Source organism: Scardinius erythrophthalmus, assembly GCF_964197995.2.
Source record: "Scardinius erythrophthalmus genome assembly, chromosome: 25".
Lineage (NCBI taxonomy): Eukaryota > Metazoa > Chordata > Actinopteri > Cypriniformes > Leuciscidae > Scardinius > Scardinius erythrophthalmus.
Window position 1 is genome coordinate 24,245,411 of NC_138245.1, and position 12,350 is coordinate 24,257,760.

At 35.8% G+C, this 12,350-nt stretch overlaps 2 protein-coding genes across 2 annotated transcripts; both read left to right on the forward strand.

Moving 5' to 3' along the window:
- Positions 1-1,737: 1,737 nt before the first annotated feature.
- Positions 1,738-9,258, forward strand: slc22a7a (solute carrier family 22 member 7a). Its single transcript, XM_081357155.1, has 10 exons — positions 1,738-2,174; positions 2,879-2,982; positions 3,415-3,569; positions 4,921-5,089; positions 5,352-5,469; positions 5,574-5,683; positions 5,782-5,996; positions 6,101-6,209; positions 8,565-8,771; positions 8,934-9,258. The coding sequence occupies exons 1-10, from the start codon at positions 1,773-1,775 to the stop codon at positions 9,013-9,015; spliced, it is 1,671 nt and encodes a 556-aa protein (XP_081213281.1). The 5' UTR covers positions 1,738-1,772; the 3' UTR covers positions 9,016-9,258.
- A 544-nt stretch (positions 9,259-9,802) lies between these two features.
- Positions 9,803-11,250, forward strand: wdr83os (WD repeat domain 83 opposite strand). The gene is made up of 4 exons (XM_081357154.1): positions 9,803-9,975; positions 10,409-10,514; positions 10,663-10,760; positions 10,926-11,250. Exons 1-4 carry the CDS (start codon positions 9,926-9,928, stop codon positions 10,990-10,992), a joined length of 321 nt encoding a protein of 106 aa, XP_081213280.1. The 5' UTR covers positions 9,803-9,925; the 3' UTR covers positions 10,993-11,250.
- Positions 11,251-12,350: the final 1,100 nt, after the last annotated feature.

The window sequence follows — 12,350 nt, forward strand, 5'->3', positions numbered from 1 at the left end:
TGAACTTACACTTTCACTACTGGAAGTTTTTTGGAATATAATGGAGGAAATGTCACATTTAGCTTAATCGGTGCTATACTGTATATGTGTTGTTCTGTTGTGCATATTTAATTCAATATGTTTTTGAAGGTGTACTTTATTATTAGTTAGATGCCAAGTTGTCTTTGACCCTTGACACACAATAATAATGTATAATTATTTACAACATCTAAATCAATCATACAGTATATTATGTGTATTTAGGCAGCACAAACTATTATAAGACCACCAGACACACAGAACATTGTAAAATCTGCCACATATCCAAGGACAAATGCACAAATTTTCTCTGGTCTGCAGCTCGGCCCTCTTTGTAAACCTTGTGATGATGGGCATGCCTTGTCTTTAGCTTGTTACAAGTGTTTGATGATACTGCTGTATGCTTGTATATATTCTTTTCAGTATTTCTTGCAGAGACCTCTTTATTTTTATCAGGCAAAGGAAATGGTAAAGTATTTGGGTTTTAGTTTTCTTAAAGGAATTTATTGTGGGTTCTACACTGAGTTATCTCATTTTCTAAGCATGGCAGAAATCACACATTATTAATAATTGTCAATACGGATTATTTCTAAATGAACAATTTTCACCTCTTTTGCTCTTATTACAATGGTGAGATGTTAAGTGAGATATCTGTTGGAACAAGGAGCATAAAATGATCAAGTCTTAGTCGTGTTATGTTGTTGTTTTTCTACAAGTGACACATTCCTTCATTTTTGCACACAGACTTTTAAGTAACTCAAATTTGGAATTAAGTAAAAAATTAAGTATAATTAAGAAAATAAGTGACTTCAACTTGGCCAATTAGAGTTTGGTGAGTAATCATTTCTACTCAGTTGAAGCTTACCTTGTACATTTAACTCCATCAAGATAACACTATATTAAGCCATACTTTTAAAGTATAAACTTTCCTTAAAATATTTAAGTAAACAGTACAGTGGATATTGTGTGGACAACATAATAAAAGTAATGTGGTACCCAGCCAAACACGAGACCTCAATACTTGGTGCACAATACACAATAACGGTAACATTCATTGGATCATTTTTGAGTATGAATGTGTCATTTTGAGTAAAACGAACTCCAGATATCACAAAAGAGCAAGTTACTAAACCTAACAACAAAAGCAAGGGTAAAACAGTGTAAATACATCTGGAAAACAGTGAAAAATGCAACCTTATTAATTATTAATGCCCCAGTGCATGATGGCAACACAAGTATCAGAAAGTTGCGTAGGTTTTACTAAATTTTATAACGCTGATATTTACGCTTTCATTTCTACAATCTTAAATTGACTTTGTTTTTTTTTGTTTTTTTATTCTTGCCTGAACTAAAATAACATTTGTTTTTTCTGTGGTATTTACTTCACCACAGAATCATTTTTTGTGTAACTAATGTATTTTCCTTTTCCTCTCTCCGGCTAGTCAGTTGAGGGATAGTGAACTTTTGAAGCCTGGGATTCTTCTTTTTCTTGTGCTTACCAAGACAAAGACCTCCTTGTGTCTCATTCAGGCCCTGAAAAGCGTGACAGGGAACAGTATTATGATAACATATAGCAGTTCAATTCAATCTCCTCAGACAACTCGCCGTTCACTGTAGACCAAACCAAGTGTGTCTCTAGAAAAAGAGCAAATTTCATTGGGAAGGTCTCGATTCTGATGGGTGAGTAGAACGAGCATTCGCAAAAGAAACAAACGGATATCAAATCTACTTGGTAGCTAATCTAACTTTCAGCAATGAGGTTTGAGGACGTCCTTCAAGAAATTGGTGGCTTCAACAAGTTCCAGTTTCTGGTTCTATACATCCTGTGGCTCCCACGGGTCATCCTTCCACTGCATTTCCTGCTCCACAACTTCATCTCAGGTGTGCCATCCCACCACTGTGCCCTGCCTCACTTGGACGGCCGGTACACAGATGGCACAGAGAAGGACAGTGAATCGGCACGGATTCTGGCTTTTGGCATCCCACGTAATGCAGATGGCTCCTACAGCTCCTGCAAGATGTACCCTATTCCCTTGGACTTCAACCCTAATGGTGACCTGTCCCTACTGTATGGGAACCGATCGAATGTGTCGGTGCCATGCCAGCACGGATGGGCATATGACCGCTCACAGTTCACCTCAACAACCGCCACAGAGGTAAGAATGTACAAAGCACTTTCCTCTATTTCAGCGGCCTTCAAAGCCCCCATTGTCAAAGACAACATTAGAAAGGCCCCAATATATATATTGTAATTCTGATGTAATGACAAAGCTGCTTATTTTTACACTTTTTAATTACAATTATTAAAAACTAAAACAATTAAATTCTATAATTCAGGGTTTCCATCAGGGTTTACACTTTTTATTACCAATGAATTTAAATGTTTTTTTTTTTTGTCTATACTTTAGTGATTATGGGGATTTTACTGACAAATGTTCATTTCTAGTTTTGCATAACTAGAATAATTCCTATTCATTATAGAAATTTCCATGACTTTTCTGGGTCTATAATTCACACTGAAAATTCAGTCATATGTCCTGGTTTTCCAAGACCATGACAAGCCTGGACAAGCAAGTTGTTGAGGGAATTATTTAAAATAAGAAATACGATTCCAGTTTGCAACTTGATTTTTAGCAGTTCTAGCTTATTTTAAAGCATGTTTTGTCATATTATAAATCATTGTAAGCCATCTTGAGACCCCCTAGTTGAGAATCACGGCTCTGTTTTATATGTTGATGAAAATGTATTAATTCATTTTCATGCTGTTCATGGACTTTATTTCTCCCGTATGTTATAACAAAGACAATATAAGAAATCTGCAAGGACTTTATCATGGTGTGATTTGTCTCTCTTTTTCTAGTGGGACCTGGTATGTGACGACAAAAAGCTAAACCAAGCCCTTGCCACATTTTTCTTCATTGGAGTGACAATCGGTGCTGTTGTGTTTGGCCAGTTGGCAGACAAGTATGTTATTTTTTATCAATATTATGTTCCATGCTATTTTTTTCTATGACCAATTATTTTCTACTATTTTTTTTTTTTTTTTTTTTTTTGATCCATGGACCATATCCGAGTTTCATTTGGCTCAAAGTTGGTCACATGATTTTACTACAATAAAGTGTCTTTACTCACATGTCTGAGGTTGACAAATTATGAATTGCCCTTGATTTGTTCTGCATAGTTGATTTGTACATATGCATAATCGTTCTTTGGTTTTACCATAGAGTTTTTTCTCAAGTTATACTCGTTATTTGTCACGGAACGCCACGTCTAAAACTGCTTACCTCAGGCTATTTGTGTAAAGAGCAAGAGACATTTTCCATGTGATTTTCACTCTTATAAAATGGTCTAATAATATCCTGTGTAGTTAAATATGTCTTTTAAATCATTCCACAGGTTTGGTCGTAAGCCAATGATTCAGGTGTCCTTTGTGGTCAGTGCTATTTTTGGAATTGTCGAGGCTTTTTCTACATCTTACGTGATGTTCGCCATAGCAAGAACCTTGTGCGGACTTGCCTTGACTGGGATGTCTATCACCACAGTGGCCCTGTGTATCTATCAATTTATCATTTCTTTAATCTTCAATCTCTCTAGTCAACATGATCAAAACTGATCCTATTTACTTTCTTGTGAATTATTCATCAGTGCATGTTGTCCAATGTATATAAATGTATATACACTACCATTCCAAGGTTTGCTGTTGATAAGATTTTGTTTTTTAAAGAAGTCTTTTGTGCTCACCAAGGCTGCATTTATTTGCAGTAAATACATATTATAACAACTTAAATAAAGTTTTTCTATTTAAATAGATTTTAAAATGTAATTTATTCATGTGATTGCAAATCTCAATTTTCAGCATCATTACCCAATCTTCAGTGTCACATGATCCTTCAGAAATCATTCTAATGCACTCTAAAAAAAAATGCTGAGTTGTTTCAACCCATGTTTGGGTCAAATATGGACAAACCCAACTGTTGGTTTAAAGGGGTCGTATAATGCCCTTTTCACAAGATGTAAAATACGTCTCTGATGTCCCCAGAGTGTGTATGTGAAGTTTTAGCTCAAAATACCACACAGATATTTTATATTCCATATATATATTTTATAGCATGTTAAAGTTGTCACTTTTTGAGGGTGAGCAAAAATGCACTGTTTTTTTGTCTGTTCCTTTAAATGCAAATGAGCTGCTGCTCCCGGCACAGAGGGTGGAGCTTCAACAGCTTGTGTCCTTTTCCCTCACACAGAGGTAAATTTAAATAATTTTATGTACAAAGTCAGAAAGATGGAGAGACTCAAAAGAAGTAGTGACAACATGTAGACAACATTTCTGAATGGATAGTTGATGAATTTATGTAGCTTATCTGTAGTTATCTTCTAGTCATTGATTAGCATATTCTGTCATGATAATCTATAAAACACGTTCCCAGGGGTGGGGTTTATGTAACTTTTAGGGTTTGTGATGTCACTAACCCGGGAGGAATGTTGTGTAAGCCGTTTGTTGTAGTCCTTAAAAAGCAATTTCTTTAAAAAAAATATATCTCCCTTTGCTTTGAACTTTGAGCGTTGTAACTTTGCAGATGTTGTTCATGCTCAAACAGCATTTTAATTACATTTTTAAACCCAACATTTGGACTTGTTCATATCTGAGCCAAACATGGGTTGAAACAACTCAGCATTTTTTTTAAGAATGCAATAGAATGATTTCTTTATATTTAATATCTAAATATTTTGCAACATTATAAATGTCTAACTTTCACTTTTTAGCAATTTGATGCATCCTTGCTAATTAAAAGTATTTTTCAATTAGTTTCTGGAAGCAAAATAGTTGAGAAAGTATCATGTTGCTTAGACCAGATTATTCACAGTATTGTTTTCACTGACTCTAACATGAACTCTGTACAGGTGTTGAGTGGACAGACGTTAAACATCGCACATTTACGGGTACCATCATCAGTCTCGGATGGAGTGTAGGGAACATGCTTCTGGCTCTTCTGGCATATCTCATCAGGGACTGGCGCCACCTCATCCTGGTAGTGACATCACCCTGCCTTATTGGCATAATTGCCTGGTGGTGAGTGGTGGAACTGCAAGTGAAAGAATAACGGGTTATTGGACCAGAAAAAATTAGTGGGATTTGAAATACAAACAATTAAAAAGGAAGAAAATATTGTCCGATTTCTATTCATTATGAATTAACAAATATTACAGATATTTAAATAAATATTACAAATATATATTTATATTTTTACAAAAATATAATGCATATTTTTAGGCCTCTAAATGTGCATCATGACTACAAGACTATTTTTCTCCTTTGCAATTAACCTCAAAAGGTGGGTTCCTGAGTCAGCAAGATGGCTGCTGGCCAAAGGCAGGGTAGAAGAGGCGCAGAAGTATCTCACTCAGTGTGCTAAGATGAATGGAAAGTGCACTCGTAAACTAGAAACTGAGGTAAACACACCTAGCCGAGCTTTCATTTGTTATAACCAATTTTGAACACATCCTTTATCTCTTCATTAAAACAAAATAAAACATCTGTTATCTATATACTATAGACCTTAAAGAAAATCACCATTTCTGAGGTCTCTGACAAGGATCATTCCTACCTTGATCTAGTGAGGACACCGAAACTGAGGAAGATTGTGCTTTTGTCAGGGATTTTCTGGTATGTGAGGACTTGTTTTCTCTCCATTGTGATATAAAAGTCAATAGCTGCTGTTTTTTTTTTTTTTTTTAAAGAACAATCTTTATTTTAATTGACAGGTTTGCAGTTGCTTTTACCTACTATGGCATCAGCTTCAACATCACTGGGTTTGGTCTGAACATTTATCTCACGCAGTTTGTCTATGGAGTCATTGAAGTCCCAGCTAAGGTTGGGACCTACTTCACTCTGGATCTGATTGGACGGAGAAACGGCCAGGCGTGGTCTCTCATTATAGCAGGAGCTCTGATTGGACTAAACAGTATAATCCCAACAGGTACTCCTTCGTTCTTTATCATGCTGTATCTTTGTCTTTGACCTCTTTACCATATTTGATGGTGGATATATGAATTACTGAATAATGTGCTATTTCATCTGCAGAGTTGGCTGTTGTGCGTACAGGAATTGCAGTTATTGGGAAGGGATTCTCAGAGGCAGCCTTTACCATTGCTTTCTTGTACACATCTGAGCTCTACCCTACAGTACTCCGGTATTTAAAAAAACATAGCACATGTAAAGTTTTAGATAAAATTATATTTAAAATGTTATTTTAGATTAAATGTTATTGCCAAAGGTTTCTCATATTTTTCATATGCCACGGATCCCCAAATATGATCATCCTCGTATGAGGGACCCCCATCTTAAAATTTTAAAGGGGTGGTTCGGGATTTTTGACATCGGACCTCATTTTTAAGTCAGCCTGGTTGTTATTCATCAGTGGAGACATTTTTTTTTAAAAATTATCCAGTCCTTATATTTGGATAGTTAGCCGATGCTAGGCTAGCGCGAGTCAATGGGTATATGTTAGCCAGCCATTAAAAACCGTTTTACCCACTCCACAGTGCACCAAACGCAAATCAATTATAACACTAGACTATCGATGTATATGTCCGTTGAGAGAATAATGTTAGAAATCAAACATTACCTTTCATCTCAATGAACCCAAAGGAACTAGTTTCTCAGCAGCTGCGGAATTTTACTATGCTCTGGTTAGTAATGCGGCAAAAAGTAAACACACAGTGTGCCTGCGGCAGGTAAATGCCGGTACTCTTGCATCATGTGTGGACCGGCTCACTCGGTTGCCTAGGTAATCAATATAACTCCGCTGCTGCTGTAGACAAAGGCTTATGATTATAGGGAACAAATTATAACTAATGCAATGTGATGAAAGGTAAGTTTGATTTCTAACATTATTCTCTTAACGGACATTTGCATCGATAGTCTAGTGTTATAATTGATTTGCGTTTGGTGCACTGTGGAGTGGGTAAAACGGTTTTTAATGGCTGGCTAGCATCTACCCTTGACTCGCGCTAGCCTAGCATCGGCTAACTATCCAAATATAAGGACTGGATAATTTTTTTTTTAAAATGTCTCCACTGATGAATAACAACCAGGCTGACTTAAAAATGAGGTCCGATGTCAAAAATCCCGAACCACCCCTTTAAAGACATCAATATTTTTATGAACTGAAAAGTTAATATTATAAATCTGAAATTAGTTTGTTAGATTTTTTCTGTTACAATTCCTATCTTGTTTCCCCTGTCTTTTGTTTAAGGACTCTTATTTTGAAGTGTATTTTTGTTTTTATTGATCCTGCTGTTTGACTTCCTGTGATTAGTTCCTATTTTATTCAGATGTGTCTCATTTCGAAGGCTGCGTCCTCTGGAGGTCGCATTTGTCAGCTGCTTATGTCATCAATGATGTCTCATTTCTTAATAGTAAACATTACATCCCAAAGTCATAGTAAAAAATACAACAACTTATACTTCAGAAGGAATAACGGTCAATGTAATAATAGTTACTTTTTCTGAAATGAGACATCCTTGATGACGTATACAGCTGACAAATGTAACCACCGGAAGATGCAGCCTTCGAAATGAGACACAGTTTTCATTGCTGCCTCGTTTGTTCCCATAGTTTCCCTTGTTCGTCTCCATAGCAACTCATTACCCACACCTGTTCCTTGTTCCAGCCCTTGTTATCTTGTGTAGTCTTGTTCAACAAAAACTGAAAACTTTGACTTTTGGCTATTCATTTACACATCTGGTGGGCCGGAAATGAAAGCTTTTGAAATTTTAAGGGTACGTTTACGCGATAATGACATTGTAAACATGATGTAAACATTGTCAAAACGATCCCCATTCACACGGATTCATGAAAACGAATAAAAACTCTGCATTATGCTGCCAGGCCAGTAGTTGGCGATGTTACTTTGTAAAGAAACGCTACAAACACTATTCTTGGTCTGGTTTTGTCAAGTGATGGCTGTTTCGATTTTTACTCTGTGTTTTCAGTTTGTTCCTAATGTCCAGTGTTTCTTTAGATATTTTGAGTTACCTTGTTTATTTCTGTAGCTAAATAAATAACGCATTGCATTAGGGGTCCAGCTCTCCCTCATTTCTGAGTCTGCTCAGCATTAAAATTATAGATTTTTTTCTACTCACTATAATAATGTACTGTTAAATGTATTATTTATTTATTGTTGAATAATGTAATTCTAGTTTAATTTTTATTTATTTATATTCATCAAATGTTTATTAATGTCTGATTTATTTAATTAATAACTTACTGCTTTTTAATTTCCATCACATTTTTATTACTTAATTAAGCTAATTAATTAATTTGCTTAATTATTTTTTGTTACTTATTATTGACTTATTTATTTTTTAACAAATTATTATTGATTTTTTACTTTTCCACGGACTCACTGTGACTGTCACTCCAATGCGGCCCCCTGCGGGTCCCTGGACCCCAGATTGAAAACCCCTTATTTAATCCATATTTATGAGCTACCTCTTGTCTTTGGAATGAAGCAACTCACTCTGCTTCTCTTTATCTTTCATAGGCAGTGCGGCTTGGGCTACACCTCTTTTATAGCCCGTATCGGAGGTGCGCTCGCCCCCATGGTCATATTATTGGAGGACATGTGGCGCTTCGCACCGCCTATAGTGTTTGCCGCCACTGCAGTTTTCAGCGGATGTGTGGTCTTCCTGCTGCCTGAGACCACCAACGTTCAGCTTCCTGAGAACATTCTGGATATAGAGGAGGGGAGGTATAGTATCAGATCATATCCAGTATATAAGGGTGCCAAAATTGCTTTCTGCTGAATCACACAAAACACCACAACAACAAATATTAAATTCCATAATACTGCATCTTGATATAAGATCCCAATGTGAAATATTGATCATTAAATTTTATTTATTTATTAAAGGCACACAGTGTCCACGGAATCAGAGAGGGATGTTGAACTCTCTGAGATGAATTCTGGGGCTCTACAAGAGAAGGACTCATAAAGGCAACTGTCAGAAGAACAATGACTCCTTACAGTTCAACATCCTTACGTACAGCTGTGAATACATAACATCAACTGCAATACATTTTATGGTGCACAAGGGATTAAAAAACATCTTTGAGGTTTCACAAGACTAAGAAACAAATTAAATGTCATTGAATTTAAAAGTCAACAAATTGCTGTCTGTTAAAATAAGGTGTTTTTTGTATTTTATCTTCTGAAAAGAAATAAAATGTAATGGTGCAAATGTTTGAATGGTTCTTGTGTTCTTGTACATATGCATTGATCTTGATATGAAAAATAAAACGTTGTTATATCATGGAATTCAAGACATGCAGACGAAGTGTCCATTGTCAGGTATTAATGGACGACGGCGAGGCGTGAACTGTGCCTCCATGGTCATTTGCCAAATAACACATTTTTAAAACATTAGTTTATATTTTAAATAGTTTTACAATCGAAATCTAAAGTTTTTACAAACAAGTACTTGGTTTCCCTGGTTACGCCTGACGGTTTATTTACTAGGTGTCCTCTATCACTTTTTAATGGACACCTTGCAGCCAATCAGAATCGAGTTTTCACCCAGACCATGCTCAGTCTGGACCATGGCATAAACCTCTTTGACTGAAATTTAGAATTTATTAAATGTGGCACTTACACATACCACTATTTCTTAACAGTTATACAAAAATGTATAACTTACCTATACATTTTTTTTTGACTCAAATAAATCGTTACCACTATCATCTGAATTTTCAACGCATTAACACTCCTTAGCGGCAGGGGGTGCTAGTGCACCACATACAGCTTTACATACAACAGGCGTAGTAGAATTCCACAGGTCAGCTGTTCGCTGACGTGCTGATCTTAAACCCCTCAAAGAAATTTTCATTTTATTAGGATTTTAAAATATGACCCAAAACAGCATGGCAGACCCAAGACGACCGAATAAGATCTTTCGGTGAGTATTATGTCTATGTTTAACAATTGTTTAATAAACTATGTGGAGAGGTGTGATTGGCTCTCGTTAGCATCACTGTTAGCCGCAGTTCGGCTAATGATTAGTAGAGATTAAACCAGATTTTCACTGAAGATAGATTTATGTTTTTAACCTAATAATATACTTTAAATTAAATGGTCATTTTATTAATGTTAATTGTTAAATTGTATAAATATTAATTCAATAATGTTAAGTAGTGCTTATTACTGCGTTGCATATTTATGTTATTATCTAATCCTTCATTTATTTCGGGTTGTCCACCTAGATATCGTATGGCTATCTCTGATGAAATCATGTGATGTTTGTGAATATGAAATCGATGCTGGATTAAATGACAGACAGCATTAATAGCATAGACTATTAATAGTCGAGGCATATTGTGTTTGTTTTACAGCTACAAGCCTCCCAATACCGAAACGAACCCGACATTGGAAGATCCTACACCGGATTACATGAACCTACTCGGCATGATCTTCAGTATGTGTGGCCTGATGCTCAAGGTGACCTCATTCTCATCTACAAAAACTGTTAACAGTCAACACTGCTGTTTACTTCATGAATGCTCACTGATTGTGATTAAAACATGAGCTGAATGATTCTCAATGATTATGTAATGTCAAATTGTGTTTCATTTGTGTATTTTGGCAGCTTAAATGGTGTGCATGGATTGCAGTGTATTGCTCGTTCATCAGTTTCGCCAATTCACGAAGCTCAGAAGACACTAAACAAATGATGAGCAGCTTCATGTGAGTTGCTTATGCTCATTTGTCATTCTCATAATTAATTCCAGTGTTTTTTTTTTTTGTTTTTTTTTTATTGATCGATGTTAACGTGTAGTCTACCTGAAGAATTTCTCAAATGTTATGCTTCTGGGATTGTATGCCAAATGAAACATGTATTCATTCATTCAGGCTGTCCATATCGGCAGTCGTGATGTCGTATTTGCAGAACCCGCAGCCCATGTCGCCACCGTGGTAACAAATAATCCAGACCCAGGGAGATATCTCAGCAGGGACGGCATGAGAACCAGCTGATCCTCCCACTGTCCTTCTGGAACACAGGGACATACACTCATCAGCCCAGCTGGCCAATCAGAGGCTGTCAAATTGACCAGTGTAGCTCCTGTTTGACCTTTTTTCAAGTTGTCTCTGTGCTCACTGATTTTTATGTATGTGACTGACCACACTATGCGAAAAATATTCATATGATTTTGAGAAATAAATGACTGTTTTGACATTTCTTTGTGGCTGCATTTTTCATATATACACAAGTAATTAGTGCTAAGTAGGACACTTTGATGTGCATAACTAGCAGGCGAGATTTTGTAGATTGATGTTAATGTATTCATGCTGCTGCTGCTTCCAACTATATGTGTGGACAGAAGTTTAATAAGCTTTTTATTTAGTTAGATTTAGTTTTTCCAAGTGTGCTGTAATATACAGTACCGTACAGACATGCCAGATTCATTCCTCTCTCAGTGTGTCCAAAATGGATTCTGCTCGGGCTTAGAGGATTTATGGAACAACTGGCAACTCATGAATTGGCATTTTTGGAAGTATTGTTATTTTTCTTATAAAGAGGAGCAATGTGCATAGTCTGAAGGCAGTTTCTTTAAAAATCGGTGAAAAAAAAAAATAAATAGTCTGTAACCTATTATGCTATGTTACCACTATGGTTTAAGCACTTTTCTGACAAGATTATAATCTATATAATTATAATATTATATGATTTATTTATGTGATATGTGTTCTGATGGCAAATCTATCCTCTGATTTCTGTTTATATATATATATATATATATATATATATATATATACATTTAGACATGAAAAACACGAGCAATTAAGCATGACTCTAAAATAATAAGAAACATTATTTATTTATTATTTAACCTTTTGTGTATCGAATTTTATTAAATGTCTTATGACGAATGTTTTATGTCACTAATGGTCAAAGCTGAGTAAGACGTTGAGTCAGCATTTTACCGTCATCTGACAATTCAGACTCTCTTACGTCTGATCAATCTTATTGGATAATTCATAATCTATAAAATAATAAATCAACCCAATAATTATAATTTATTATGACTTATTATATGACATTTTATTGTTTGTGGATATTTATTTTTGCGTAGCCCAACGACTGATCAGTGAAATTCGCATTTACATTTCTCGCATGAATAATAATTTGTGCATCTCATATAAACCTGCGGATGGAATGAAAAATTACACAACCACACACCGTCTCTCACCCATCGCGCAGCAGCAGCAATCAAAACGCGTAGTTTTAGTCCGCGCGACACTCAGTGCCATTACAGTCACGTATTCGTTACGCGC

Coding starts and splice junctions, on each gene's coding strand:
- slc22a7a (XM_081357155.1), top strand. CDS start 1,773: ATGAGGTTTGAGGACGTCCTTCAAGAAATTGGTGGCTTCAACAAGTTC. Junction 2,175..2,878: donor CCTCAACAACCGCCACAGAG/GTAAGAATGTAC, acceptor CTCTTTTTCTAG/TGGGACCTGGTATGTGACGA. Junction 3,570..4,920: donor TATCACCACAGTGGCCCTGT/GTATCTATCAAT, acceptor AACTCTGTACAG/GTGTTGAGTGGACAGACGTT.
- wdr83os (XM_081357154.1), top strand. CDS start 9,926: ATGACCCAAAACAGCATGGCAGACCCAAGACGACCGAATAAGATCTTT. Junction 10,515..10,662: donor TGTGTGGCCTGATGCTCAAG/GTGACCTCATTC, acceptor GTATTTTGGCAG/CTTAAATGGTGTGCATGGAT. Junction 10,761..10,925: donor CAAATGATGAGCAGCTTCAT/GTGAGTTGCTTA, acceptor TCATTCATTCAG/GCTGTCCATATCGGCAGTCG.